At 40.2% G+C, this 24,798-nt stretch overlaps 3 protein-coding genes across 5 annotated transcripts in view; all 3 read left to right on the top strand.

The window, feature by feature from the left end:
• LOC134866476 (zinc finger protein GLIS1) overlaps positions 1–6,541 on the top strand; it is a 41,073-nt gene extending 34,532 nt beyond the window's left edge. For both annotated transcript variants that reach the window (XM_063886680.1, XM_063886681.1), the window contains exons 7-9: positions 4,035–4,168; positions 4,246–4,344; positions 4,585–6,541. In XM_063886680.1, coding sequence (XP_063742750.1) covers positions 4,035–4,168; positions 4,246–4,344; positions 4,585–4,712 — 361 coding nt within the window. In that variant the 3' untranslated portion in view covers positions 4,713–6,541. The remainder of the gene's footprint in view (positions 1–4,034; positions 4,169–4,245; positions 4,345–4,584) is intronic.
• Positions 6,542–7,766: 1,225 nt separating this feature from the next.
• Positions 7,767–17,845, top strand: si:ch211-106k21.5 (leucine-rich repeat-containing protein 38). Of its 2 annotated transcripts, none has more exons than XM_063886835.1 (3): positions 7,767–7,947; positions 13,371–13,524; positions 13,612–17,845. In XM_063886835.1, exon 3 carries the CDS (start codon positions 13,614–13,616, stop codon positions 14,829–14,831), a length of 1,218 nt encoding a protein of 405 aa, XP_063742905.1. In that variant the 5' UTR covers positions 7,767–7,947; positions 13,371–13,524; positions 13,612–13,613; the 3' UTR covers positions 14,832–17,845. The 2 variants fall into 2 exon arrangements, with proteins under 2 accessions (XP_063742905.1, XP_063742904.1); XM_063886834.1 differs by having other exon boundaries at positions 13,371–13,528.
• A 3,201-nt stretch (positions 17,846–21,046) lies between these two features.
• On the top strand, positions 21,047–24,417 carry best4 (bestrophin 4). The gene is made up of 10 exons (XM_063886324.1): positions 21,047–21,088; positions 21,177–21,355; positions 21,450–21,550; positions 22,290–22,523; positions 22,666–22,820; positions 22,913–22,990; positions 23,194–23,346; positions 23,440–23,520; positions 23,814–23,968; positions 24,054–24,417. The coding sequence occupies exons 2-10, from the start codon at positions 21,204–21,206 to the stop codon at positions 24,316–24,318; spliced, it is 1,374 nt and encodes a 457-aa protein (XP_063742394.1). The 5' UTR covers positions 21,047–21,088; positions 21,177–21,203; the 3' UTR covers positions 24,319–24,417.
• The last annotated feature ends 381 nt before the right edge of the window (positions 24,418–24,798 follow it).

The following is a 24,798-nucleotide window of genomic DNA, read 5'->3' as shown; positions in this document are numbered from 1 at the left end:
TTGGCAGTAATCATCCGGAGCTATTTTTCTAGGACAGATAAAAATAGCCAAAGAAAGTGACCACAGTGTTCTGCTCCTCTTTGCATTTTTGGATGTTCGCCCTCAAACTCTTTATTCATTTGACGAATCCTCTACTGAAGCATTTTTAAAACTGCTCGACTCTTCCAAGTGTCAAACCTCAAATATATGGACGCCATCAAAAAACCCCGATGAGACTTTCCCTCGTCTTAAAGCTCGGGCTCAGAAACAGTGCATAGTGCATTCTTGAATAAACCCGAGACATTATCACCAGAGATGGAGTTATGGCTTTGTGGTCGCACTGATTGGGTAGTTGGAGGCCGCAGAACTTATGTGTACTGTAAACTGAGACAAATTTTGTCTAGCCCAGTATAAAAGTAGAAGTGAGACTAAAAAGCTGCAGCTGAAATCCTCCAGGCTGCAGTCTGGTCAATACGGCCTCATATTATTGTCTATTGAGGAATCGCCCGTAAACAGACTTTTATTGGCTCAACAGCAACAACAAAGGAAGTCTATCGTATAAAGGATATTTGATAAGGGTCAGAATAACTCTCAAATATAATTTCACATGAAGTGCTCGAGTATTTCTGCGAAATCCTTGTTTTAAAATAGGCTTTGGGTCAATCGAGATGTGTTGTTCAGACCTATAAACAAGCTTGGGCTCATGTTTATTATTAACCTTGGGAAAAAAGGGTTTGAATAAAGTCCACTTACTGGAAAACCAAGCAATTAATAGCTTAAACTCTCAATCTTTTGAGTCATCTTCCATGGAAGTTGTGCTTAACATTTTTGTTTAATTGATAACGGATGTTGTGATGTACTGAAACTGCATGTGTGCGCAGCGCCTTAAAAAACCTTGAACGTGTGCAAGTGCTGGAGTAATCATAGTTCACTTTTGTTTGGTTTGGGATGCTCTTGAGCATGCTATGATTTTTAGAATTGATATAAAATGCTTCAAGATGATCGAGGAAAATCTGAGTCATGGACAATAACCTTCACACAAAAATAAAGGTAAAAACAGGGATTCCCCTTTATTCTTTCATTGGGTCCAATCCTTTTTAATTCCTGTAAGTTAATTGAAAAAAAGAGTTGCTAAATCCCATATTTTATATTTGTATGTCTAGCGTTTCCATGTGTTTGTTAAAATGTGCAGATCCGTTGTTACCCTTTCTGAACAAAAACAACCCAAGCAAGTCGTCGTAGTGCGGGAAATAAAAAGTGGATTTATTGTAGTTTAAAGTCTGCCAACCTCAAATGAGCCTTGCACATCCTAATATTTTAGAAAAAAGAAAATGATGATGGAAGCGTTTAATAAATCTGTCACCTGGATTCTTGACATAAGGAGCAGTTTAGGTGTCAAACTAACCTGTTTAAAGTTGTTGGAGTTCAACAAACACAGCCAAGTTTGAGTAAATATTTTAGTCCTTCAAATTTGATGTTCAGGTAAGAGTTTGGTGTCTGTTAGTTTGTGTTTCTGGACATGTACAGCAATGTACTCGCCTTAAAGCCGCATCCCCTCGGCCTCCATCTCCAGCTCAGAAGTTATAGCGGGAGCTTCACAGTCTGTCCATTGAGTTTCTTTATAGACACTGAGGATGTCATAGAGTCCCTCCGCTGCCCGCAGTACACGCCGGCCTGCCAAAGCCAATACCAGACAAGCACTTGTTTTTCCCCCGAATGACTTAGCGAGACGTTAAACACGTGAAAGTAAATTATCTGTGCTCCTCTGACCTCATAGCCAGGCACGTGTTTACCCTGGCCGAGACGAGCCATTTGGACTTCTTTTAATTATTTTATACTGGAGGGATTCAGAGGCTTAAGGCTTGTCCGTCAGCGAGTGTTTGTGATGTGCAGTGTTTGTGTGTTTTGCGGTCAGGGGAGAGCAGGATTGACTTTTTTTGGAGCAGCAGTTCCATCAGGTGGCTCTCACACAGAAACACTATTATACAATTTGAAGGAAAGAGACGTAATGAAGTTTATTTTGCAGAAGCTCCGACTGACATCGGATCCAAAGAGCTGGTTTAACTGAAATGTTTTGACATGCTCGTACATTTTTGTATTTTCCCCATCTTTAACATGAAATAAATGTCCTCGAATTTCTCTAAGTACTTGATTGGTTGTGCTTAGATCACATTAAAGCTCCATCTGTGTTACATACATTCAACATGCTCTTCTGTTATCCAATACATCTCTGTCACAGCAGCTTCCCTCTGCCAGAACTGACAACAGAGCAGAGCAGATGGCACCTTCTTTAGTAAAACCACTCACCCCCTTCTCTGATCTAGTCCAAGTTTACTGTTATTAAAAAAGCTAATAAACATACCAGTTTAAATTCTACAAGCAGGATTCTTCTCATTCCAGATTCCAGAGGGCTTCTTGCTTTAGTTACACAGAAAGAAAAGAAAATGATGAAGGGGTTTTTCACCTGATCAGAGAAACGTTTTCCGTCTTTGTGCTGACGGACGCTCCCTCCGGCTCTGTTTAAGCTCTTGCATCAGGAGTTTTAGGGGTACAGCGGCCACAAAACGATAGATCCACGCAGCACGGATCAGACATCCCAGCTATGTTGTTGCAACGTCGCAGGAATGTGAGCCGCAGAACAGCCGCAGTTGTTTATAGTTAAGGTCAGCTCTGATGGTGCGGGGGCCGCCGAGGGGGAATCCAGAGAAGTGTTGGATTCTTGGGGCTCGCAGTCATCGCGGCAACTTCATTTCAACAGTCGCACTATATCAAAGCCCACTTTGTTTACATAATCTTACTCAAAGCCTGGTCTTTATTACCTCGGGACGCCGCAGCAGCCATCTGTAACTTATATCAGATTGGGTTTCAAAAAGTCCTTCTGATTAATCTTGGCTTTTATGGTGTTTCTCCTCGGGGATTGTTAAATTAAGTGTAATGGCATTTGACATGGGAATTGGGTTATGAAGAAACCTGGGGATTATAAATGAGAGATATGTAAAGAAGCCTCTAAACATTTCCTTTAGTAACTGGTCAGATGCGTATATAGAAGTTGCTTCGGCCGGCAGCCATTAGTCTCTCTGACAAGGTCTGGCTTGTTTATGAAGACCACTAAAAATCTTCAGGCAGAATCCAAGGCCATTTATCTCTCTGGGGACAAATATACTGCAGCACATCATCCAGGAGAGGCTGCTTGAAATGCTGAGAGCCAGTCTTTGAAGAAGCAGGAGGGGTGGGGGGGGGGGTTTCAGCTCCATATCTCCTCGGAGAGATATTCGTCTTTCCTTTCTTCACGTCCACTTGGCTCCACTGACTCGTTGGTTTCCATGTTGAGTCAGAGTGTTTGTGCACAGTCAGCAAATTCCTGCAGCGTAACGATGGATACAGAGCCCGCCCACATTACCCCCCCTGGAAACGCTTTCCTGTATAAACTGCACTGTTTGTTCAGATTTAAGTATTTACATGTTTGTGTGTGATTACACAGCTGCTGCCACACTGCAGGGTAACGGTTATAAGCATGACAGACTGCAGAGAGCTGTGTTCAACTTTATAGAAACCTTTTAATAACTAAGATGGAAATAAAGTCAATACATGTTGCATGGCTTTAAATTAGCCCTATTCTAAGATGAAGTAATTACCACTAAACTGTTTTTAATTACTTTAAATGAATACCGTATTTGAGTTTGAATGACTTAATTGAATATAATATTTCCAGGATGTGCACTAGGCCTCGGGAGGATTTTTCTTTTGTGGTTGCATGAAAGCGAGAAGCCCTTAATTAGTCATCGAAGTCTAATTTGAATTGCTGTCTTCCAAACTTCATGGACAAAGCATCCCAGAACCATAAAAAAGCAAGGCTCTCTGCCCCGTCATGTTCTACACAGCAAGTTTTTTAAAGATGTAGCAATAATTTAAGGCAAATTATGAAACAAATAAGTTGCACCATGAATGAAACCCGCCACATATGCAAACAGTTCCTCGAAATGTGTCCCTGAACTCATAAATGTTGACATGAAAGAACTGAGTGTTTGAGTTACCCGGTGTTGTGTTGCCAACAGGAATAGATCGACCTCACTGTTCATGTCCGCTGACGGCAGCCCGGTGAGCTCCTCCTCAGACAGAGGAGACGTCCAGCTGCAGGACTATCACAAAAACTTCCAGCAGCAGCAGCAGGTGTTCTCCCAGCAGCAAGGTACTGAAGAGGGACCGTGTCGGCTTCAGTGTGTCAGATGGTTTGTGGAGTTGACGGTTCCTCTGTGTTTCCTAAAGGATGTCTGTACGGAGGGGGAAAGGCGCTTCAACCAGGCAGCGACGGAGGCTTCGAACCCGCCGGTTACTTCACAAACCCCCCCACCTCTCACTCTACAGGTAAGCAGCAGAGCGATGGTCCATACCCTCCAATCAGAGTGCTTCTTAGATGATCTGAAACCCTTTACTGTGGAGGTGGGAAAGCTAGTGGGGTTGAGTGAACAAACTGAATATTTAAAAAAAGGCAATAGCCTATCGTTAATATCTGCATTGTACGTCTCTACTACCACTGCATGCCCACTCTGCTTCTCGTGAAAGGAAAGGAGCTGCTGTATACAGATATACATTTCCGTCCTTCAGGGTTCGACCTGTTGCAGGACCTGCAGGGTCAGGCGGGGGGCGGGTACTCCGACGACAGCTTCCTCTTCCAGGCGGGAGGCGTCGACCGCTGCCTCAACCAGATCTATTCCATCTACCTGGACTCATGATGGGTCAGCTGCCCAGAACCAAAAAAAACTGAAGCCCAAATCTCCTTGTCTTTCTGAAGACTAAATGCAGCATGAAAGGTGTGCGAGCAGACAATCACAGTTTAGTCGAGGCTGAAGTCAGCGTCAGCGGGAGTGTAATGGCACAAGCTAAATGCAAACATAAGTAAAGTGAGAGCGTCTTTAACAGAGGTGACATTTTTTGTTCAGAGATGACCACAGCATTTGGGATCTGAATGAGCTTCTTCTTTTATTGGTTAGGTGGATCTGGGTCTCTGGCAGCAGTGATGTTAATTCTGTCTCCATTTAATGTTAAAATACTGTCATTTTTTAGGACGCAATCTTATAACGTAGTGGTTTAAAACCTAAGGCCCATAAATAAGTTTCTTGGGGTAGAATGAAGATACTGTAAGAACAAAACAACACTCCTCTGCTCTTCAAGGTATACTTTAGTTTTGTCCAGTTTTTGTTTGCTACCTTATTCAAATGAATCTGAGAAGTCAAAAAGAGTTAGACTTTTGGTTTAGATGCACACAACTCTGATAATTCCAGGTGTGAAAGGTGTTGTAAGTTGCTTCAGCTTAAGGCACCACAAGACCAAAAACACGTTTATGTTAAAGCAGATCATGAGTAAAGCAGTTTGAGATATGCGTACTTGTTTTATTGCAGAGGAGTTAGAAGAGAGGGTTGATAACCATGTCAGGACGCTAAAACATTTGGCTACTGAAGGACAAGAAGTACTGTAGGATTATCAAATACATCCTTAAAGAAATTGGTAACCAATGCAAAGATGCTTAACTATGGTGGCGGGAGGAGTTTGTTTTTGGAATAACTAAAACAAAAGTACTTATTTAAGATTGAAGCGTGTGTCCGAAGGGTTATTGAGAAACCTCCAAGTGCTTCTCGAGTTACATTTAGCTGCAGAAGAGGATAAACTGTAGCAGTGCTGCCATCAAGTGTCTGTAAATATAATATAAATACAGTCTGTGTGTTTATCTCCTGGGACTTCAAACTGACACACCAAACAACAAATACTGCACTAAAATATTCCATCTGTGATCTTCTGCCATGGACTGAGAGGTGCCAACTAAATAAGTGTCAATATAATCCAACACCGATCGAGAGCGTAGCATAATCTCCTTTTTTATATTGTCTTTTGTGTTTCTTCTCATGTTGTATCAGTGTTTATTCAGTGAGAGGGAGGTGTGCATTGTTTACAATACGTGCTCTGCACTCTGCAAAAAAAAAAACGACCAACCAGAAAAAATGTTTACACTGATTTTGTAGCAAAAGATTTTCTCATTATTGTCATTGAACAGTGTATATAGGCTTTATAAGAAATGCACCTGTCTTTTATATCAAATAAATCTGTTTGTATACGTTTGTGTTTGTTAGTATTAGTGCTTTAACCCAATGCTTACTTTCATTAATGATGATATATATTCTTGATCAATCAGTTATATAATGTTTAAAAACTGAAAAATACCTCTTGATATTTATAGGCAGAATATTTATACACTTTGTATTTATTTTCAAGGAAAAGAAGAAAATCCTATCCCTTGAGAAGCTGGAACCAGTTGATTTTTTGGGGGCATTTTAGGGTGGAAAATTCAACAATCAATAAATTATCTTTCAATTAATTAGAATTAATTACTCTATTTCAGCCTCTCGTTGAAAAGTGTGTAAATGTATGTTAACAGAATGTTTTTGAGCTTATTGAGTGCTGGTTAATACTGCCATCTATTGGTCATCCATAGCTGAAGTCATAATGGTCCTGAAAAGGTTCGAGTTTTCATAAAAGATCAATTCATTTCAATTTCTGTGCTTCACAATAGGGCTTTTTTAAAAACTTGTGTTTACCTTGAATCAAAAAGCCAATAAAGTAAATAGAAAGCAAGATTTGGAAAAGTGTTTGAATGAAGGATGGAATATTTATGGTAAGCAAAGAAAGGAGTAAGTTATTTCTAAGCAATTACAATAGACGAATGATTATTCAATGTGTGGAAATGAATTGAAGTATACAACAAATATTCAATTTGGAGGAAAAAATCTGAAAGTTGGGGTTAAATGTTTTCTAAAATAGAAAGTAAAATTCCAAATGAATGAGAAATATTAAATAAAACAATCAACGGTGTCCAAACTACAGCCCTCAGGCCATTTTGAATCGGCCCTCTGCAAATTCTAAAAGTATAATGCAATATGGCCCACAAATTAAGCTTTTGCTTGTCTTATATTGTACTTTTCAAATAAATTTAGCCATTAATTAAAACATTTTCTAACAAATCCTAGTTGATAAAAAAAAAACAATAATTTATTTCTATAACAAGCTTGAAATTGAACCTTCATATTTACTCTTATTATCAGCAATCTGAGGCTTCTGTTTTAAGGGATGAGCTGTCAACAACATAAATGAAACCCTAAAGACAGACGGGATGTAGGCAGTTATTTTTTTCTGAAAGAGTTTTTCCAAGTATCGTGCATTTATAACTTATAACATAACTTTTGAGACAATATTCACCTCTATAAGTGGCCCAGCTCTCCGTATGTTTTTCTGTATGTGGCCCTTGGTGAAAAAGGTTTGGACACCCCTGATCCAGAGTAATGTATAACCAATAAAGCACTTTTAGTTACCTTTGAAGGGAACTTGAAGTATTAAATTAAGTGATTTAGACTTATTTAGACTCGTTAAATACAAATCTTATCAATTAAAATAAACTTGTAGACAAAGTTATTGAAACACGTTTTCAAGCAAAGGAAGTGTGGTGTAAATACCAGTTTAACACTTTTACTCCCAACAGTTTGATGATAACTCCAGTTCAACCACCAGGTGGCGCTCTGCGGTCACTGACCAAATACAGACTCAATCTGTCAGTTTCAGTCGAAGATAAACGCACTTAACCGAGCACTGTGTGTGTGAATAAACATCACACACACACACACACACACACACACACACACACACACACACACACACACACACACACACACACACACACACACACACACACACACACACACACACACACACACACACTCGCCGTCTGGAAGCTGTATGTCCACATTCCGCTCCGAGGGAGACACACCCTCTGATCCGGAGGAGGGGAGCTGGTGCCGGGATGCAGAGCGGAGGAACACACCGCTGCTGTTGCTGCTGGGGAGTTTGAAACCTGAAGAAGAGTCTCATCTCTCCTCCGCTTCAGACAGAGAAACACACCTGCAGCGGACATGACCGACACAGGTAAGTTGTTTATATCTCAAACAGGTGTGTGTGTGTGTGTGTGTGTGTGTGTGTGTGTGTGTGTGTGTGTGTGTGTGTGTGTGTGTGTGTGTGTGTGTGTGTGTGTGTGTGTGTGTGTGTGTGTGTGTGTGTAACGTGTTGATTTTGCATATTTATAAGAGATCCACGGGGTGTAGAACTTTGCAGTTGTGGTGATATTATGGTGTGTTTTGTACAGAGGGCAAGAGTCCGTGGTCCTCCAAAATTCAACCCCTACCCCTTTAAAAAAGTTTGACTCAACACAAGAAAGTTCATCAAATCTACTCATTAATTCTGCTTTACTGCAGTTTCTTTTATTTATAAGTGGTTTAATAATGTTCTGTTCAGTGTTTTGTTGTTTTTTATCAAACTTGAGTAGTTTTTCCCCAAATGTGTGCATTTTAATGATATTAAGTGAAAGAAATAGGCCTAAAAACTTAAATTTGTGAACAGTAAAATCCTCAGAAAAGGTCCCTCTCTGGTCTCCGGTGCTGCAGCCCTGGTTTTGAACATATTTGATGATGAATGTGTATGAAAGGAGACCGTTATATTTCAGAGGAAGCTCTGCTGCAGAGAGGATGTAGCTGCTCACATTGTTAGAGAGTGAGATCACCATGTTCTCAAGATGTAAACCTCGCTCCTCTTCTCACCCTGAGAGGAGACATTCATCTCTGTTTAGATTAGGAGGCTTCACACCCACAGCTCCGAGGCTCAGTTTAGTGTCTCACGTAGTTTTTGTTTTTCATTTTAAATGTATAAAATGACATGGCTTTGATATTTATTCACAATATTTGAATGGAATCAGGTGCAAGCCAAGATTAAGTCTCTCATAATTAATCCTTAAACAAGACATTACAATACCAAAGAAATACAAATGAAAGAAACTCATTAAGAAATGTAGGATTCACTTTCATGCATGTGGTTTTGGATTCAAACTGACCAAAAATAGATTGTTATTAACCAAAAAGTCCTCTTTCGTATCGTCAGAAATGAGTCCTAACTAATGTCCTTTTGAGGTAAAGTTTAAAATCCATTAATGAACATTGAGCCATACAGTTTCTGCAAACATACAGTACGTGGTGAAAGAGGTGATTCGTTGTTATGACCTGGCTCAAAAAGGCCACAACAAAGGAGAGACACACCATGTCAATGGTAACAAAAGATATGTTTATTAAAGTAAGTCAAATTAAAGAAGTGCACAAATAAGTAGGCTAAAGGATGAGGTGTGGACGTCAGTGGTATCAGTAGTGTAAGTGCAGGGTGAGGGTTGCATGGACGTGTATGTGTGAGGAGATGTACAAAGTAGAACAGCTAAAGTAACAGTATACCAAACCAAAACCTGGTGCCTGCGGGAAAGAGCAGAGAGGAGCAGTGCAGAGAGTTAGTGTGGCAGGGAGACTTTGAGTAGCTACAGGGCACCGGGCCCAGGTGCCCTGTAGCTACTGCAATCAAAGTTAGACGTCCCACAGCCACACCCTCTCCAGATAAACCCACAGGGGTATCACAAGACGTGATTAAGGTGACTCTAACCTCAGTAACTGCAGATCTCCCTGTGCTGTCAGATAGTGGAACGTGTGAGTCGATTCTCACCTTTAGACTGTTTCTGTTATCTGCTGAGCAGGCAGAGTTATCTTAATTAGTGAATGCTTGGAATTAGAAACACACACAAAAGTCTTACGTAAAACTACGACCAAGGCATCCAAATCTAAGCAAATTTTTACCCTCATACACCCACACAACTGTTACCTTTTCCTCAACCATTGAATATATCGTCTGTTGATAGTTATCAGTAGGACAAAAGCTTTTTACAGAGCGGCACAGCATGCAAATAATGAGGATATGAACTGTGTATTACCAGGAGGCTCCGTTCACTTGGTAAGATTTTAAATAAAAGGTAGAGATTAAAAGCAAACACAAGCTTATCTGAAAAAGTCTTTATTTATTTTTCTCACACATTTAACTATATTTGTCTCCTTCAAAGCATCAAGTGATTGTTAGAGGTGCACTGCAGAACAAAAACAGCCTTTCTGTCTCTATTTTCTGGGGGATTCAAGAAGAAATGACCACTTTAAAATGCATAGAAATGAACTAAACAGCCTCACAGATCAACCAAAGTCCCATATCTTTGAAATAAAATGGTGCTTTTGATATAAACATGTGTAATGAGGCTTCTTGTATGTGGAAGAAGTCTCTGCTATTGCTCTCAGCTTTACCAAGCTTTTTATCTTGTTGGTTATCTTGGTGTTTTACGTCCCAACACTTTAACAGTTTGGTTTACTCTCATCATTTCCAGCAGCAGTCAGCTGTTTTTGATGAACAAGCCTTTAAAAATCTGGCTTCACTCAACCTGTCAAACCTAAAACAGCCGATAGACAACGTTATCTACGACCTGGTAAATATAGTGGAGCTGTAAGCCGCTGAACAAAGCTGGAAAGGACACAATATTTGACTTAATTCATCATTTTAATTCAAGTTATTGTTGATCTGATATGCTATTTCAACCATCAATGCATGTACTTAATTAAAAAGGTGTTAATATATCAATGTTATACTTACACCTTGTTTCTGCTGCCCCCATGTTGCCAAAAACTGACTCCTTCTTGCAGCGTTTAAGTAATTTTCTATTCAAAGAAACCTTGTACTATAATGGAAGCATGTAGTTTTAGACTCAATTCCCTTTAACAGACATCATATTTTAATTCTCAGTATAAGGTGGTTTCCCTCTTTTAAATAACCTACTATAAGGGGACTTAATGAGTGGCAGAAGATGAAACAGTCCCACAGCGTTCAGGAAGTTTTATATTAACTAAATATTAATATAATGGAGACTTTCGATGTCCTTCCACTGGACGTCTATCTGCTCTTTGTTCAGCTGTGGTAGCTGTCATTGCTCACACCAATCACCTTTTTGTTCTTTTGTTTAATCCAAACAACCGAATCTCCATCCGTCCCTCCGCTGCCGGAAATATAAACTGTATCACCTGCTGAGAACCACGGAGAAAGAAAACGACCTCGCAGAATATTACTCGGTGTTGACAGAAGTGGAAGAATACTCGTAGAACAACACTGACACTAAAACTCTACATGAAAAAGTCTTGATTAAGTAAAACTAAATCAGCATTAGACTCAAAACTAACTTTAAATACACACGTTTTATTTCATATTGATTTATTTTATTGATTATAGTTAGAGATGTGTCATTAAATCACATATGGAGCTGATTTTATCATATTTATGTAGTTTGAGGTTGCTTATATTTTCAATAATTCATTTGTTAATTATAATTAGTTGTAATAATCTGAATCTGCTAAGTAATTTATGTTAAATAAATGCAATGGAGTACATTTTAAGAGGCATGTAACATAAGTTCTTACACCCAATTAAAATAGAAGTAAGCTTACAGTAAATGTACTAAGTTACTTTCCACTGCTAGGGTTTGGCTGATTATCTCCATGTTAGATAATTATGAAGTAGAGTGTCACAAAGGAACGAAAAATAAATGTTGTTAATGCAAACAACCCTCCTCATACCTGCAGTATCTCATCCTCCCGCTCATGTTGGATATATTACATCATCTCTGCCAGAAACAAAGAGTCAGAGTTTCTTTCCTGTGACGCACGCTTCCTGTGTTTGTTAGACACTCTGCTGCTCTGCTGAAGTCCAGGCTAAAAATACATGCAGTCTGCTTATTTCTATGGTTCATTATTATGTTTAAGACCTCATAAAGAGTGGCTCCTATTGAGTCATTACATGAAGGTCATTTTTTGCCATAAATGTATTTTAAGACTAACATACTGGACTGCAAGATTGCTCTAGTTCATTCAAATGTTGAATGCTTGCCTAGTGAATGAGCTTTCATCAAGCACATTCATCAGATCGAATGTGTAATATGTCCAGGACTTTGCTTTATGTCAAAAACATTCCCATCAGCCAAAGCTGCACTTGTTAGCTAATGTTAGCATGCTACAATCCAGCATGTTAGCATCATCATTGTTGAGCTTGTTAGCATGCTGAGATTAGCATTAACTGTGACAAAGTGCAGCCCAAGTGAACATCTTTGCAAGAAGTGTGTTATCATCAGCCTGTGAATTGATGTTTCTTTGGTGAATGGATGATCACAGCTCACAGTGGAGGTCCTGTTTAAAGCCTCCCCTGGTGCTGGGTTGTCCCTGCTGTTTGGGGAGTTAGCACATTCCTGCCTCCGAACTGTAGAGCAGCTTTCAGCTCCATTGTGGTGCGTGAGGAAGTCTGATGACCAAACACACTCCCCCTCTTCCTGCCTGCTTCACATGTAAAGTCATTTCAGAAAACACAGGCCTCGTTTATGTCAACCACACATGCTTTTAAGTTTAGGCAGCGTCGCTGAATACCTAGAAGTTTTAGGAAGTACCCAGCAATTACTTCGTTTATGTCTCCAACTGTAGGGTTTCCCAAATGTTTTCGTGTCACGGTCTCCCAATTAGACTCACGGTATCAAACCTGACACTGAAAAAGTCATGCAGAGGTCAATTCCACATGAATTACAGGGAATTTAGGGAATTTCTGGAACCTTCTCAGACATCCTAAAAGTAAATTATGCTGATTTCTACTGTAAGTTGTTTTGATGTCTTGCATGTTTGTACCTTTTCACCTTAAAGGGTTAGTTTGTATGTTTTGAAGCTGGGATGTATGAGGTACTTAGTTATAGTCCATGTATTACATAAATCTTGTTCTGTTTTGAAGGGAGTCAGCATCAAGATATATTATAGCCATTTGAAAAAAGGCCAGCCAGACTGCATTGACAAAAACAGTCATTTTACCTCTCAGAAAACGGGAGCTGCTGGCTGTGTGTTTGTGTTGTTTTGTGACTTTGGTTGGTCAGGATTGCCCAAAGTAACACCAAAACACAAACAAACGATGTCTTGGAGGCAGCGGTACACCAGCAACTACCGTACTCTATGAGTCAAATTAGTGTTTTTGTCAATGGAGTCTGGTGGCTTTGAAATGAGATGGGTTATAATAGCTTCTATTCGCTGTCAACAGATCTGTTTTTGTTTAATTTAAGTCTTTAGTTAAGGCACCAGTAAAACTTCTGAATTACTGAAAACATGCGAAATTTGTTTTAAAATTAGATAAACATTTTTAACAAGCCAATTAATGACGAGTTAGGCTAATTGACATGTAGTTTCTTTAGAGGAGCCTAAAGCATAAAATAAATCCATGAATTCAAAATGAAATGTATATATTTGATCCTCTTATATCAGATTTAAGGGGGTTTTCAGTCTAAGTAAACACAATAACCTTCTTGCTGAACCACTTGAGGCTCCAGCTTTGCCTTAAGGTAATGTTTGTACAACCTACATGTGCCAATTAACGGCACAGCCTTCACGTGAAGCTCACAGCAGCATCTGTTTCCTCTCCGACAGCCAAACACTGGACTCCTGATCCCCAGTGACCCGCATCACCATGCCAACTCCCCCGATCCTCACAGCAACCAGGAGTCCTCGGAGAAGTCGTTAGGTTTACAACCGTGAGCCTTCATAAAGGGGATCCAGTCAGAGAGAGAGAGAGAGAAAGGAGGCAGGTAAGTAGGAAAAGAGAAGGACAAAAAGAGGAGACACTTTATCAGCATTATGATGAAGTTACAGTCTGCGTTTTCTGTTTCAGAGATGCTTTCCCAGCGTGGTGCCCTGCTGGTTGTCCTGTTCCTGGTGAAGATGGGACCTGTGGATGGATGTGAATGTCCAGAAGCGCTAGTTTTATCCCAGTTTCCCTCTGAGATACCAGCTGACGTCTGTTGCTTGAACTTATCCGGCTCTACTTTCAGCCACGTGCACTGGTCCGTGTTCACCAATGAGACGAACATACAGACGCTGGATCTCTCCTTCTGTAATATCAGCTCTGTTAATATGAGCAGCAAAGAGGTGTCTACACTACAGAGGGTTTACTTAGGTCATAACAGACTCACAGCGTTGCCACAGGGGTTTCTGGGCGGGCAGCCGAGGCTCGTGGAGGTGGATTTGAGCGGGAATCTGATTCAAGAGCTTCCTGAGGGTTTCCTCCAGGACTCAGAAGGCCTCACGAAGATGAATCTGCAGGGAAACCAGCTTCGCCTCCTCCCAGGCTCTGTGCTGCAGAAGCCCCATCTGCAAACGCTAGATCTGGATGGGAACCCGTGGGATTGCTCCTGTTTGTTACTGGAAGGCCTGGAGGACGGCGGGAAGATCAACAGGACAGCTAAGCTGCAGGATCTGGTGAAGAACTTGACCTGCGTGACTCCTCGGCACCTGGCCGGCAGGACCGTGTCGTCTGTGAGGATCAGCGACGTGTGCCGCCCTGCCGGCCTCACCGCTCTCTTCATCGTGCTGCCGCTCCTCATCCTCTCTGCCTTGGTGCTCTGCTGGTGCTGCGGGAGGAAGAGGAAGAAGAAGGAGGCATCAATAAGCACCTCAAAAAAGAGAGCTACCAACTCCACCAACGGCCAGAAGCATCGCAGCAAGCAGAAACCTGCAGCCGCTGATCAGAATAAAGTAGAGAAGAAAGAAGGGATCCTGAAGAACCAGCTGCTGCTACGCCCGGCCTCCACCCTCCTGGGCAGCACCAGAGACATCTACGAAGAGGTGGAGATTAAGTTGGGTTCGTTGGAGTCTCTTCCTCATGTGACCTCCATCTGCTCCAGCTCCACAGAGGGGAAGCAGGTTCCCCCGGGGTCTGAAGGGTCCAACAAGACCGAGCTTGACACAGTGAGCGTGACGGAGGTGATGAAGGACTCAAATGACAGAGAGAAGGCGTACCTCACACAGTCCACTGAGTACTACAGCCTGGTGCCGGGGATCGAACTTGAGGACTCGGACCACGGCGAGTATGAGAATGTCAGCCTCTCGTGACACCGGGTTACAGGAACAGCTTAAATTTATTTTTGACAAGAGTTAGATGAGAAGATTTGAATCCTACATATGTTTGTTTTAAACTTTTTAAAATCTATTTCCTCAATCAGCTTCTCAGTTTGAAGTCAAACGAAAAAATTCAGAGTTAATTAACTCTCACAAATTTCTGTATTTTAGTTTTTAGCTGTGCTCTTTTCATTGGTTTGAACATCTTTGACTGTTATTCTACAACATATCGACATGTTCCTATACTTAAACTTTGACTATTGCTTTTTTAAAAATTAAAATAGGAACTTTTGAAACCAAGTTCTTTAGGGGCTTATGGTATGTAGCCGTTAGCTTAGCTCAGCATAAAGACTGCAAGCAGGGAAAACAGCTAGCCTGACTGCATCCTGTTTGTGTAGGCATGTCGATTCAACTTATTAGATACAACCTATAAATGAGCGAGCTTTGTTTAAACTAGAATGTGATCAAGCTTAAGTTAATCCACCCACGCTTTTTTACATTGTGACTATTTGCAGACTTGTTTTAAAGCTACTGTAGCCGGTTAGCTTCCAGCTAACAAGAAAATTGCTACCGCTAGTCAGTCACCAAAGTTGCGAGCAGAGCTTCTTTCTGTTTTCTTTGTAGTAGGATTATTCTTTCTTTGTACTCAGGAGCATATATCTCAAATTGACATGTTGAAATCTCCCACCTATGCTTATGGCATACCAAATTTACTCCTTGAAACCTCAGTCCTCAAATAAACTTGCAAGATAGATAGTTTTTGTTTTATTTTTCTTTAGACTTTAATATATTGCTGTGGGTTAACAGATTTTTTACCATTCAAACCTCTTTTGAAATGTCTTTAGCCCTTTATTTATTTTTCAGCGAATACAACCCTAATATCTTAGTTTATATAAATAACATAGGACCATGGAAACATGCTAAGGGATAGGCTAAGCTAATCCTGTCTCTGAGAACTTGCATCTTTCTTCTCATCTAACTCTTGGCAAGAAAGTGTTTTCCATCAAAATTTCAAATTATTCCTAAACAGAGACCCTGTGTTTGTGTTACAGTAAAAGCAAGTTATCTATTATCTGAGAGAGAGAGTGGTCCGACCACTGTGCCATCACAATGTAAGAGGAAGTGATTTAATCCAGAGTTTTTCCTGTGGGACCCGAGGAACGCAGTGACGCTTTGAAAGGGAGGCCCTCCTTTTTTCACTCTGGAAAAAACTAAGACATTTATTGTTTATGTGATGTTGCACTCTGTGCAAATGTACACTTCCTTTTGTTTCCACCTGTATTACAATGGACAGGACATACTTTAAATGCATTATTAATCTAAGTCAGGCAATCCTTTGTGTGCACTCTCCTTTACCTCACCAAGTGTAATTGTTAAATGCTTTCCAGTTTGACCTGTACTGCATACAGGATGTTCTGGATTCTTCACTTTAAGCTGCACATCCAGAAATGAACAATGACTAATCCCATTTTAGTGCCAACAGTTAATTCATTGTGAAATGTGGAATGTAAAGCTTAGGTGAGGAGTCTAAATTGATATTATGCCTCTGGATAAAGGATGAAAGGTTTGCTAATGTTTCACGTCACGTACTAAATGTTGGAAACAATCAGCGCAGTCAGATCTAAATGCAGGAGAACGCTGGTTTTAAGATAACAATCTCTGTAAAGTAAACTGAAGATGCAGAGCATTTCTGTGCAGTGGTGCTACCACAAAATTACACTGGAGGCACAAAAGACAAAAACAGAAAATCAGGGTCATCCAAGTTGAGGAAAATGTCTCACAGGAACGCTAATTGGCTCGTGTTTAGTGAGACGGACACACAGAAAGTGGGTGCAGCCTTAAGGGTGTGGAGCTTCCTGGAATTTGAAACAACGGAGGTGTAATTTCCAGTGGGTTATCAAGCTTTTTCCTTCAAAGCTTTATTTATGGACACTGTAAGGTTTACTGTCGGAGGCCCTTGGGTCAAAAGACAAGCAGACAAATGAGTGAATGTTGCTTTTGTAATTTTGTTCACACATAAATAACCTGACATACCAAATGTAATTGTATACGAGACTTTAGCTATTAGGCAAGTTAAGTTTTAACAATCTAGTGGTCGCTTTATTTATTTGTTTCATCTTATTGTTAACTGTCAGATGTACCCAAGAATTGGGGTGAATAAATCCTGTTTGTTATCTTTTGTGAAATGATGTCACTAGCCGAGTTTTTATCACATGTTCCTATTTACTAATAATTGGAAAAGCAGATTTGTTTGATATCACGAGGAACATCCGTTAAAAAGGATGACGCTGACGTCACAGCATATTTACACTGTTTACTTTTGCTCTTGTGTTTTTTGGAAATGCTAAAATGAGAAACCAGTCCCCAAAATTGTACAGGCTTGCTGTGCTGTTATGGTTGCTAAACTAGGCTAAGCTAACAGTCATTCAAACCCGTCTTTTCAGGTTTGATTAACTATAACCTCACTATTTAAAGGCCTTCTAATTATACATAAAAAATAAGTCATTCATTTGGATGAAGATAGAAATACATTTCATTCTTGGCAGTATAGAAACAGGAGACTTTGATGTTGGTCCAAACCTGCTGAGAGTAATGAGACCTATGACCTCGCCTATGGCTTTTTGCCTTTAATCGGATTGGACAGTGGAGAGTGACAGGAAAGTGGGAGAGAGAGTCGGGATGGGATCCGGAAAGGACCACAGGTCGGGAATCGAACCCGGCTCGCCGGCGTACGGTGCAGGTGCCCCAGCCAGTTTGCCACGGCCGGGGCCTGACCTCAATATTTTAAAGTGAGACTAGGCCTTACCCTCTGTTTTTTGGTCAAACAGCTTTAGTAACAGCTGCTAATTAGCATATAGCATTAGTGATCCTTCTCTGTTGAAACCAAATGGGTATACTGGTATTATGCACTGATTGTTTTCATAAAGTTTATTCTGGCAGATGCAATATCTTCACTGTTTTATGCTAAATGTTTGTTGTTGAAGGAGAAATAAATGCTTTTTTCAGGATTTCTTTTTTCAGGACTGTGTCTGTTGATCACAAACAAACAAGAGAGGAAAAAAACACAAAATATTGGTAATATATAAATATTGCGTCGTTTTTTTGCAGCATGCCCCAGATCTTTTCATCAAACCTTTTTTCCGTGGCCGCTCATACCTTTCTGAACCCGACAATGACCCAGTCCGGCCCCAGATACCTGTAATCCCACTTTCCTTTTGAGCTCTGATTTCACCTCGCCGTGGGAAGTTGTAATTATCGCGTTAGGTAACCTAATACGATCACTCTGTCCTGTTCTCAAAAGTCTAAACCAAGGACCAGGAGATCCAGTACAGGACCGGAAATACATGAGCAGAAAAGAACAGATGGAGACTGATCTGGGAGTTTATTTTCTCCATACATCAAGAACACAGGGCAAGCATTGACTCTAGATTAACACAGAGACACAAACATAAAAGTGGAAACTCTGTGTGAAATAGTTTTTAAAATATAGTGCAAAAGTACGAAAACTACACTGAAAACAAATGCTACAAAAAAAAGTGCTGCCCATTTCAGAGTAATTTGTATTACATTATGTGATTATTATTTTTGAATAACTTTATATACGGGTTGGTATATACTTCTGGATATCTCAGGAAAAAGACTGTAGAGAGGAGCTCACAATTTTGGGAGTTTAATTGCAAGAAAACCAGTCAGCCAATACAATCTGTTTATCACAGATGTTACATAACCTTACACTTCAAATTAATAATCAGAATCTGCAAAATAACTTGGTGTCAAGTCGAATATTGGACTCCAAAATGTAGTAGGGGTGTATTGAAATAGTCAACTTTGATAATACAATTATACTTATTAAAAGTAGTAAATGTCCAATACTGCATTTTTCAGCACAAAAATAAGAATGAACATTAAAGGAAATTGTAATAATGTGCTTTATGCAGAACTAATTATAAAATGCTGAAAGTACAGATAAGCTATCTGACTTTCAGCATTTTAAAGGAGCATGAAATTAAATGTCAGATGTTCTTCTACTGTTTGCTGTCAATAAGGAGCCTTTATGTGTCTTTGCTTATGAGATTAATACAGACCGACAGGCCTCAGGACTGAGAGCCTGCTGCACAACAAGAGCGCCATCTAGTGACAGGAACTAGATCTTTAATTTATCAGCCAAAGAAAAAAACACTTCATTATGATGAATGATGGTTATTATTGATTCTAAATGCATTACATTAAAGATACAGATAGTCAGGCTCATAGTCTGCTGATAAATAATAAAGGGAAGTCCACAGGGATCAGTTTTCCAGCTCTGGTGGAAGATAGACGGTCTCATAAATAACCTTTCAGCTCAGCGGAGAGCAAACAGAGTCAGAGGATAAAACAGATTCACACACACTCTGTTACGATGTGAAAAACAAACAAGTGAGCGGGGCACAGCAGCCAATGACAAAAGGCTGAGAGACGTGTGGGACAAACTCCTCTGACTGTAAACGTGTTTTTATCACAGCACTGTAAATAACTCACGGGGCCTCTGCTGTGCAAATCAATCTGTGTGAGGGTTATTTGATTTTCTGTGGCCGGGCATTGGTTTCACTCAGATAACAGAGATCCAGAGTCAGGGGGGCGGTTTTAGGAAATTTGAGGCCCTGGGCAAAGGACAATCTGGAGCCCCCCCCCACACACACACACAACACACAACACACACACACACACACACACACACACACACACACACACACACACACACACACACACACACACACACACACACATTTCTTTGTAATACTGAGGCATACTTACTGACACACAGTATTTATTTTGAATAGATGAAATTGACAGTAAAAAACAGTAACAACAATCCTTTGAAATCATTACAATTGTGTGTGTGTGTGTGTGTGTGTGTGTGTGTGTGTGTGTGTGTGCAGTGTGTGTGTGTGTGCGGGCATATCTGCAGTCTCAAGGGGTGCTCGGTAATATGTTTCCATGTACGAAAACCATTTGGAACTAAGCGGCGCGTTTGATTCCCCGAAAATGCGACAACAACAGACTGCATCAGCACCGACTGAATAAACCAAACCCTTTCTGTTGATTTTCTCTCCGTTTCTCATCGTCATAGCTTTGTTTGGTAAATCTTCTGGGTGGTTAATCCGTATTTTGTGGGAAATCAAAGTTCTTAATTTGCACTGGGCCTTTTTGAAGTATTTCAACTCGCTCTCTGTCTGTTAACCTGTCGGGCCATAATGCAGGGTCTTCGCTGATACTCACGTTTAGGTTGACGTTAACGTGACTGCTTTCGGTTTCACCCACCAACCATAGCGATTCTGCCGCTGGAGTGGTGACCGTGGCATCACCAGCAAGTGCGTCAGTGTCCTGGTTTTTTGAAGAATCTCGAACAGATGTTTTGAACAGCAACATTTGTATATGCATAAATGTAATGTACATATTTGAGACTATAGCTCTATACATGGCATATTCTTTACTTTATTCTGTGTGTCCTTGCACATTCCTTGGACAATGTAACACATTTCTGCAAACAGCTTTTCGCATATTATTTCCAAACTCTTTCCATTGAATATTTATATTTGTGTGCACTTGTTTTTATTTGCATTTTTCTTAACTGTGTTGCACGTTGCTTTTGAAAACGTTTTTTTATTGTTAGACATTTTATAACATTTTTTAAATGTATGTGTACATATGTATAAAAAAGCATTATTATTGATTAAATCTTCTTCTTCTTCTTCTTCTCCTCCTCCTCCTCCTCCTCCTCCTCCTCCTCCTCCTTCTTCTTCTTCTTCTTCTTCTTCTTCTTCTAATATTCTAACACTTTTTTACAGCCAACTATTTCACTAATTCATTAAAATAATCTGTAGATGAATCATTAATAAGAATTCCTAATTCCGAATAAGAAATCATGTAGGACATTTACAGCTCGCTGAGAACTAAAACTCTCACATCAAAGAATCGAACTGAATTGTCATCAATACTTCTTAAACACGGGGGGACTTCTGTCTTCATTTCTTAAATCAAAGATATAATGTTATCTGATCACCCAAAGTAAGTCCCTAACATTACCATTTGAGGAGAGAAACTGCACACTCACTCAGTTACTATAGGTGTGTATCTGTGGGCTTCAGGTTCCCAGGTAATAAATTAAAAAAGCTCATTTATGACGACAACAGAGAGGTTTAAATTGAGAGCAGGAGGAAGAGCTTTTCTTCCCAGGACGTCAGCACCAGGTGACACACCTGCATTCACAGGTGAGACACTGATTTATATTGATTTTAAAGGGAGACTGTTGTAATAAAATGTATCCCGATCGATGCATCCCATATTGATATTTTCCAGGATTATTCAGCTGTAACAAACCCAGACATGACAGTTTCTTACACCCTTGAGGTGGCAGACGCTCACTTTGGTGGCTTCACCAAGCTGCTGTTGAGGTGGAAGGGAAGCATCTACAAGCTGCTCTACAAAGACCTCCTGGTGTTCTGTGGGGTTTATACTTTTTTCAGTTTGTTTTACAGGTAAACGCATTGATTTCATCTTTTAATTCTGCTGCTTGCTTGGTATGATGTGTTTGTGGCTGGTCAGTGGAGGTTTTTCTTATTCCCCTCACAGGTTCTTCCTCTCACCGAAGCAGCAGGATCTGTTTGAGCGGATCGCCCTTTACTGCGACCAGTTCACCAACACCAACTTCATCCCAGTTCTGTTCGTCCTCGGTGAGTCAGATCCAACTGTCTGTCACATAATATGAAGATACGTCACAACAAGCTAATATGAAAGATAAGAAATTTAACACGTGTCTCCTTTCTATGAAGTCATTAGATCATTAAAAATGTCACAAACTTTAATATTTTTAAACGTCTAAATTATTCTTTGACTTAACGAACTTCAGTCCTTATAGTAACTATCAAATACTCATTTTCAATATTAAAACAATTTAAATGCCAGTTGTTTTTGTTTCTATTTTCAAAATAAAACTGGGATATGTCAATGATTAAATATTTTTGTTACTGAATTACTGAAAATCCTTTATCAGTCGTGTCAAATTTAATTAAATTGTTTTCAATGTCAATGATTAACAGCTGATTATGTGGCATTGCATCATACACATAATACAGCAGCGATGTCCCCAATGTATAAACCATAAGATTTGATGTAAGATAGAAAGAACGATACATGTTGGAGTAAGGGCTGATATAATATGATGAATAATGTTATGGTTGTGAAATAGAAATGTGGTTTTAATGAGGGATTTTTGTTCTTATGGATCTAAGTGCCTGTACTTTGGTTGGACCGTGTATTTAGACTTATTATAGGATCTGAGGATGAATTCCCAAAATAAGATTAAAAGAACAACTGACATTTCTTACCAACATGTACGTCACATGCAATAACTCAGCCAAAATCACTGCAGACAAAAAAAGGTCTCTTTTTGATGCATATCACTCTGTGCAGGCTTCTATGTGACCCTGGCCTTCAACAGATGGTGGGGTCAGTACACCAGCTTCCCTCTGCCTGATAACCTGATGATGGTGGTTTCTGGAAACGTGCACGGCACAGACGAGAGGGGTCGTCTGCTGCGACGGACCCTCATGAGATACGCCAACTTATCCTCCGTCCTCATCCTGCGCTCCATCAGCACCAGAGTCCACAAGAGGTTCCCGACCCTGGAGCACATCGTGGAGGCTGGTGAGGAATACAGAGGGGGGGGATATAGGTTGCATTGCTAAAGTCCTACTAGACTTTTCTTTTTATTAAGCTTTTATGAATCACAGTAGTAGTAAGTTATGATGATTTATAGCTAACTGTGTACCGTGTAATCTGTGTGCAGGATTTATGACGAAAGATGAGCTGAATAATTTTGAGTCTCTGCACTCGGACTTCAACAAGTACTGGATGCCTCTGACCTGGTTCTCTAACCTGGCGTCCCTGGCTAGGGAGGAGGGGAGGGTGAGGGACGACATCGCTTTGAGACTGCTGATGGACGTGAGTGTGACAAAACAACTATTCAAAGTCCCAGTGTGTCTACACATCCTGTATAATGTTTGTAAATGTATGATGTGTTTGTATACCTGCAGGAGCTGAATAAGTACAGAGGAAAATGCAGCCTGCTGTTCCACTACGACTGGATCAGCATCCCTCTGGTCTACACTCAGGTATCATCAGGAGTTTAAAAAACACCTATATCAACAACTAACTGTATTTTACTTCATTTGATGACTTCTATTGCTCTTTATCTTAAGTTTTGTTCGATATACAGTCATTCTTTATACCCATAAATCCAAAATTGTAATCTTTTTTAATATTACACGATCTACCACCACAGGTGAACTCTGCCTTGTTTTTTTCATCCACGCAGGTAGTCACTTTAGCAGTATACTCTTTTTTTGCCTTCTGTGTGATTGGCCGACAATTCCTGAACCCTGAGAAAGGATACAAGGATCACAAAATAGACATGTACGTACCCGTTTTCACCCTGCTGCAGTTCTTCTTCTACGCTGGCTGGCTCAAGGTAACGTGTTTCTCATTTCTCTTGTAGTAAACAGATTTTTGTTTTTAATTTGTTGAGAAATCTGTCATTTCATGAGGAGTTTCCTCTCTTAAGGTCGGGGAGCTGATCATCAATCCATTTGGCGAGGATGATGACGACTTTGAAACCAACCAGCTGATCGACAGAAACATTCAGGTTGCCCCCTCAAGAGACAAAAAATGACCACAAAGAGACCCGAAACAGCTAAAAAGTTACACAAAATGACAGCATAGAGACTCAAAATTACTACAACCAGACACAAATGACTACAAAAAGAGAACAAACAACATGTGTGTGTGTCCTGCTCCTATGTACAGTAGGTGATGGGGCCTTGCATGTCTTTGCCCAGGGGCCCATTGTCTCATGATCCACTAATGCCTGTAAGTCTTTTCTTCAACACAGCCACGCTTATAACACTGAGTGCTCTCCGCTGACTCTCTTTGCTGCAGGTGTCGATGCTGGCTGTAGACGATATGTACCAGAACCTGGCTCCAATGGTGAAGGACAAGCACTGGGCGCAGAGAAACTTCTCAGTCCCCTACACTCTGTCCACGGCAGCAGAGACTCTCACACCCGCCTTCAGAGGATCCACTTATGACATGAGGTCATTTCATTTTGAAATTTTCAATGCTTTTTGTTGCGGCTGCACAGACCATTAAAATAGAAACTCAAATGTTTGCTATTTGCAGGATGAGTGCGGATGATCTGGAGATTCACCAGTCTGCAGACACTGCTGCACAGAAACAGTATTTACCTCAGAAGGGATCTCAGGGTGAGGGTATGGAGGGTTTATTGCAGAGGGGTAAAGGGATCCTGCGCGGCTGCAGCCTCCCATCACTGCTGGATGTGGCGTCACTCCCACATGAGGAGGAAGATGAGGAAAACATCATCAACATCAACCACAAAGAACAAGAAATGTCATTGCTTAAAGTTGCAGTGGAACAACATTACTGAAAATGATTGTGACACTTGAACACAGTGTGCGTTTTTGAACCAGAAATGTTGTCTTATTGTTGAAACTCAATCAATATGTGAAATAAAGGAACGAATTCCCCTCCCAAACAGAAGATATATTGATTCTTTATAGTCTTATCGTAAAAACAGTTTGCATTATAAAAGTCTGTTCTTAAACACATTTTAAGTTTCTATAGTCAAATTACTATCTATGCAGTAATCCCTTCATACTTAACCATAAAATGCACTTATAATCATAATCATTACTGATGCAATAATCAAACTGCTTATCGAGGTGGAGTAGGTTCAAAGGTGAAGTAACCCTTAAAAATGTAGTTCGAGAGTTTTATTTAAAATGGAAATACTCAAGTTCCTCCAAACTGAACAGCCATTAATAAAAGGAATCCAAGCCCAATGAATGTAAGACTTACATTTCAGGTAAACGTATAGAAAACAAGAGAGAATATTCTGGACGCAGAC

The sequence above is a fragment of the Eleginops maclovinus genome, chromosome 6 (genome assembly GCF_036324505.1).
Source record: "Eleginops maclovinus isolate JMC-PN-2008 ecotype Puerto Natales chromosome 6, JC_Emac_rtc_rv5, whole genome shotgun sequence".
Lineage (NCBI taxonomy): Eukaryota > Metazoa > Chordata > Actinopteri > Perciformes > Eleginopidae > Eleginops > Eleginops maclovinus.
The sequence above is the reverse complement of the archived record's forward strand: the minus strand, read 5'-3'. Positions and strand labels throughout refer to the sequence as shown.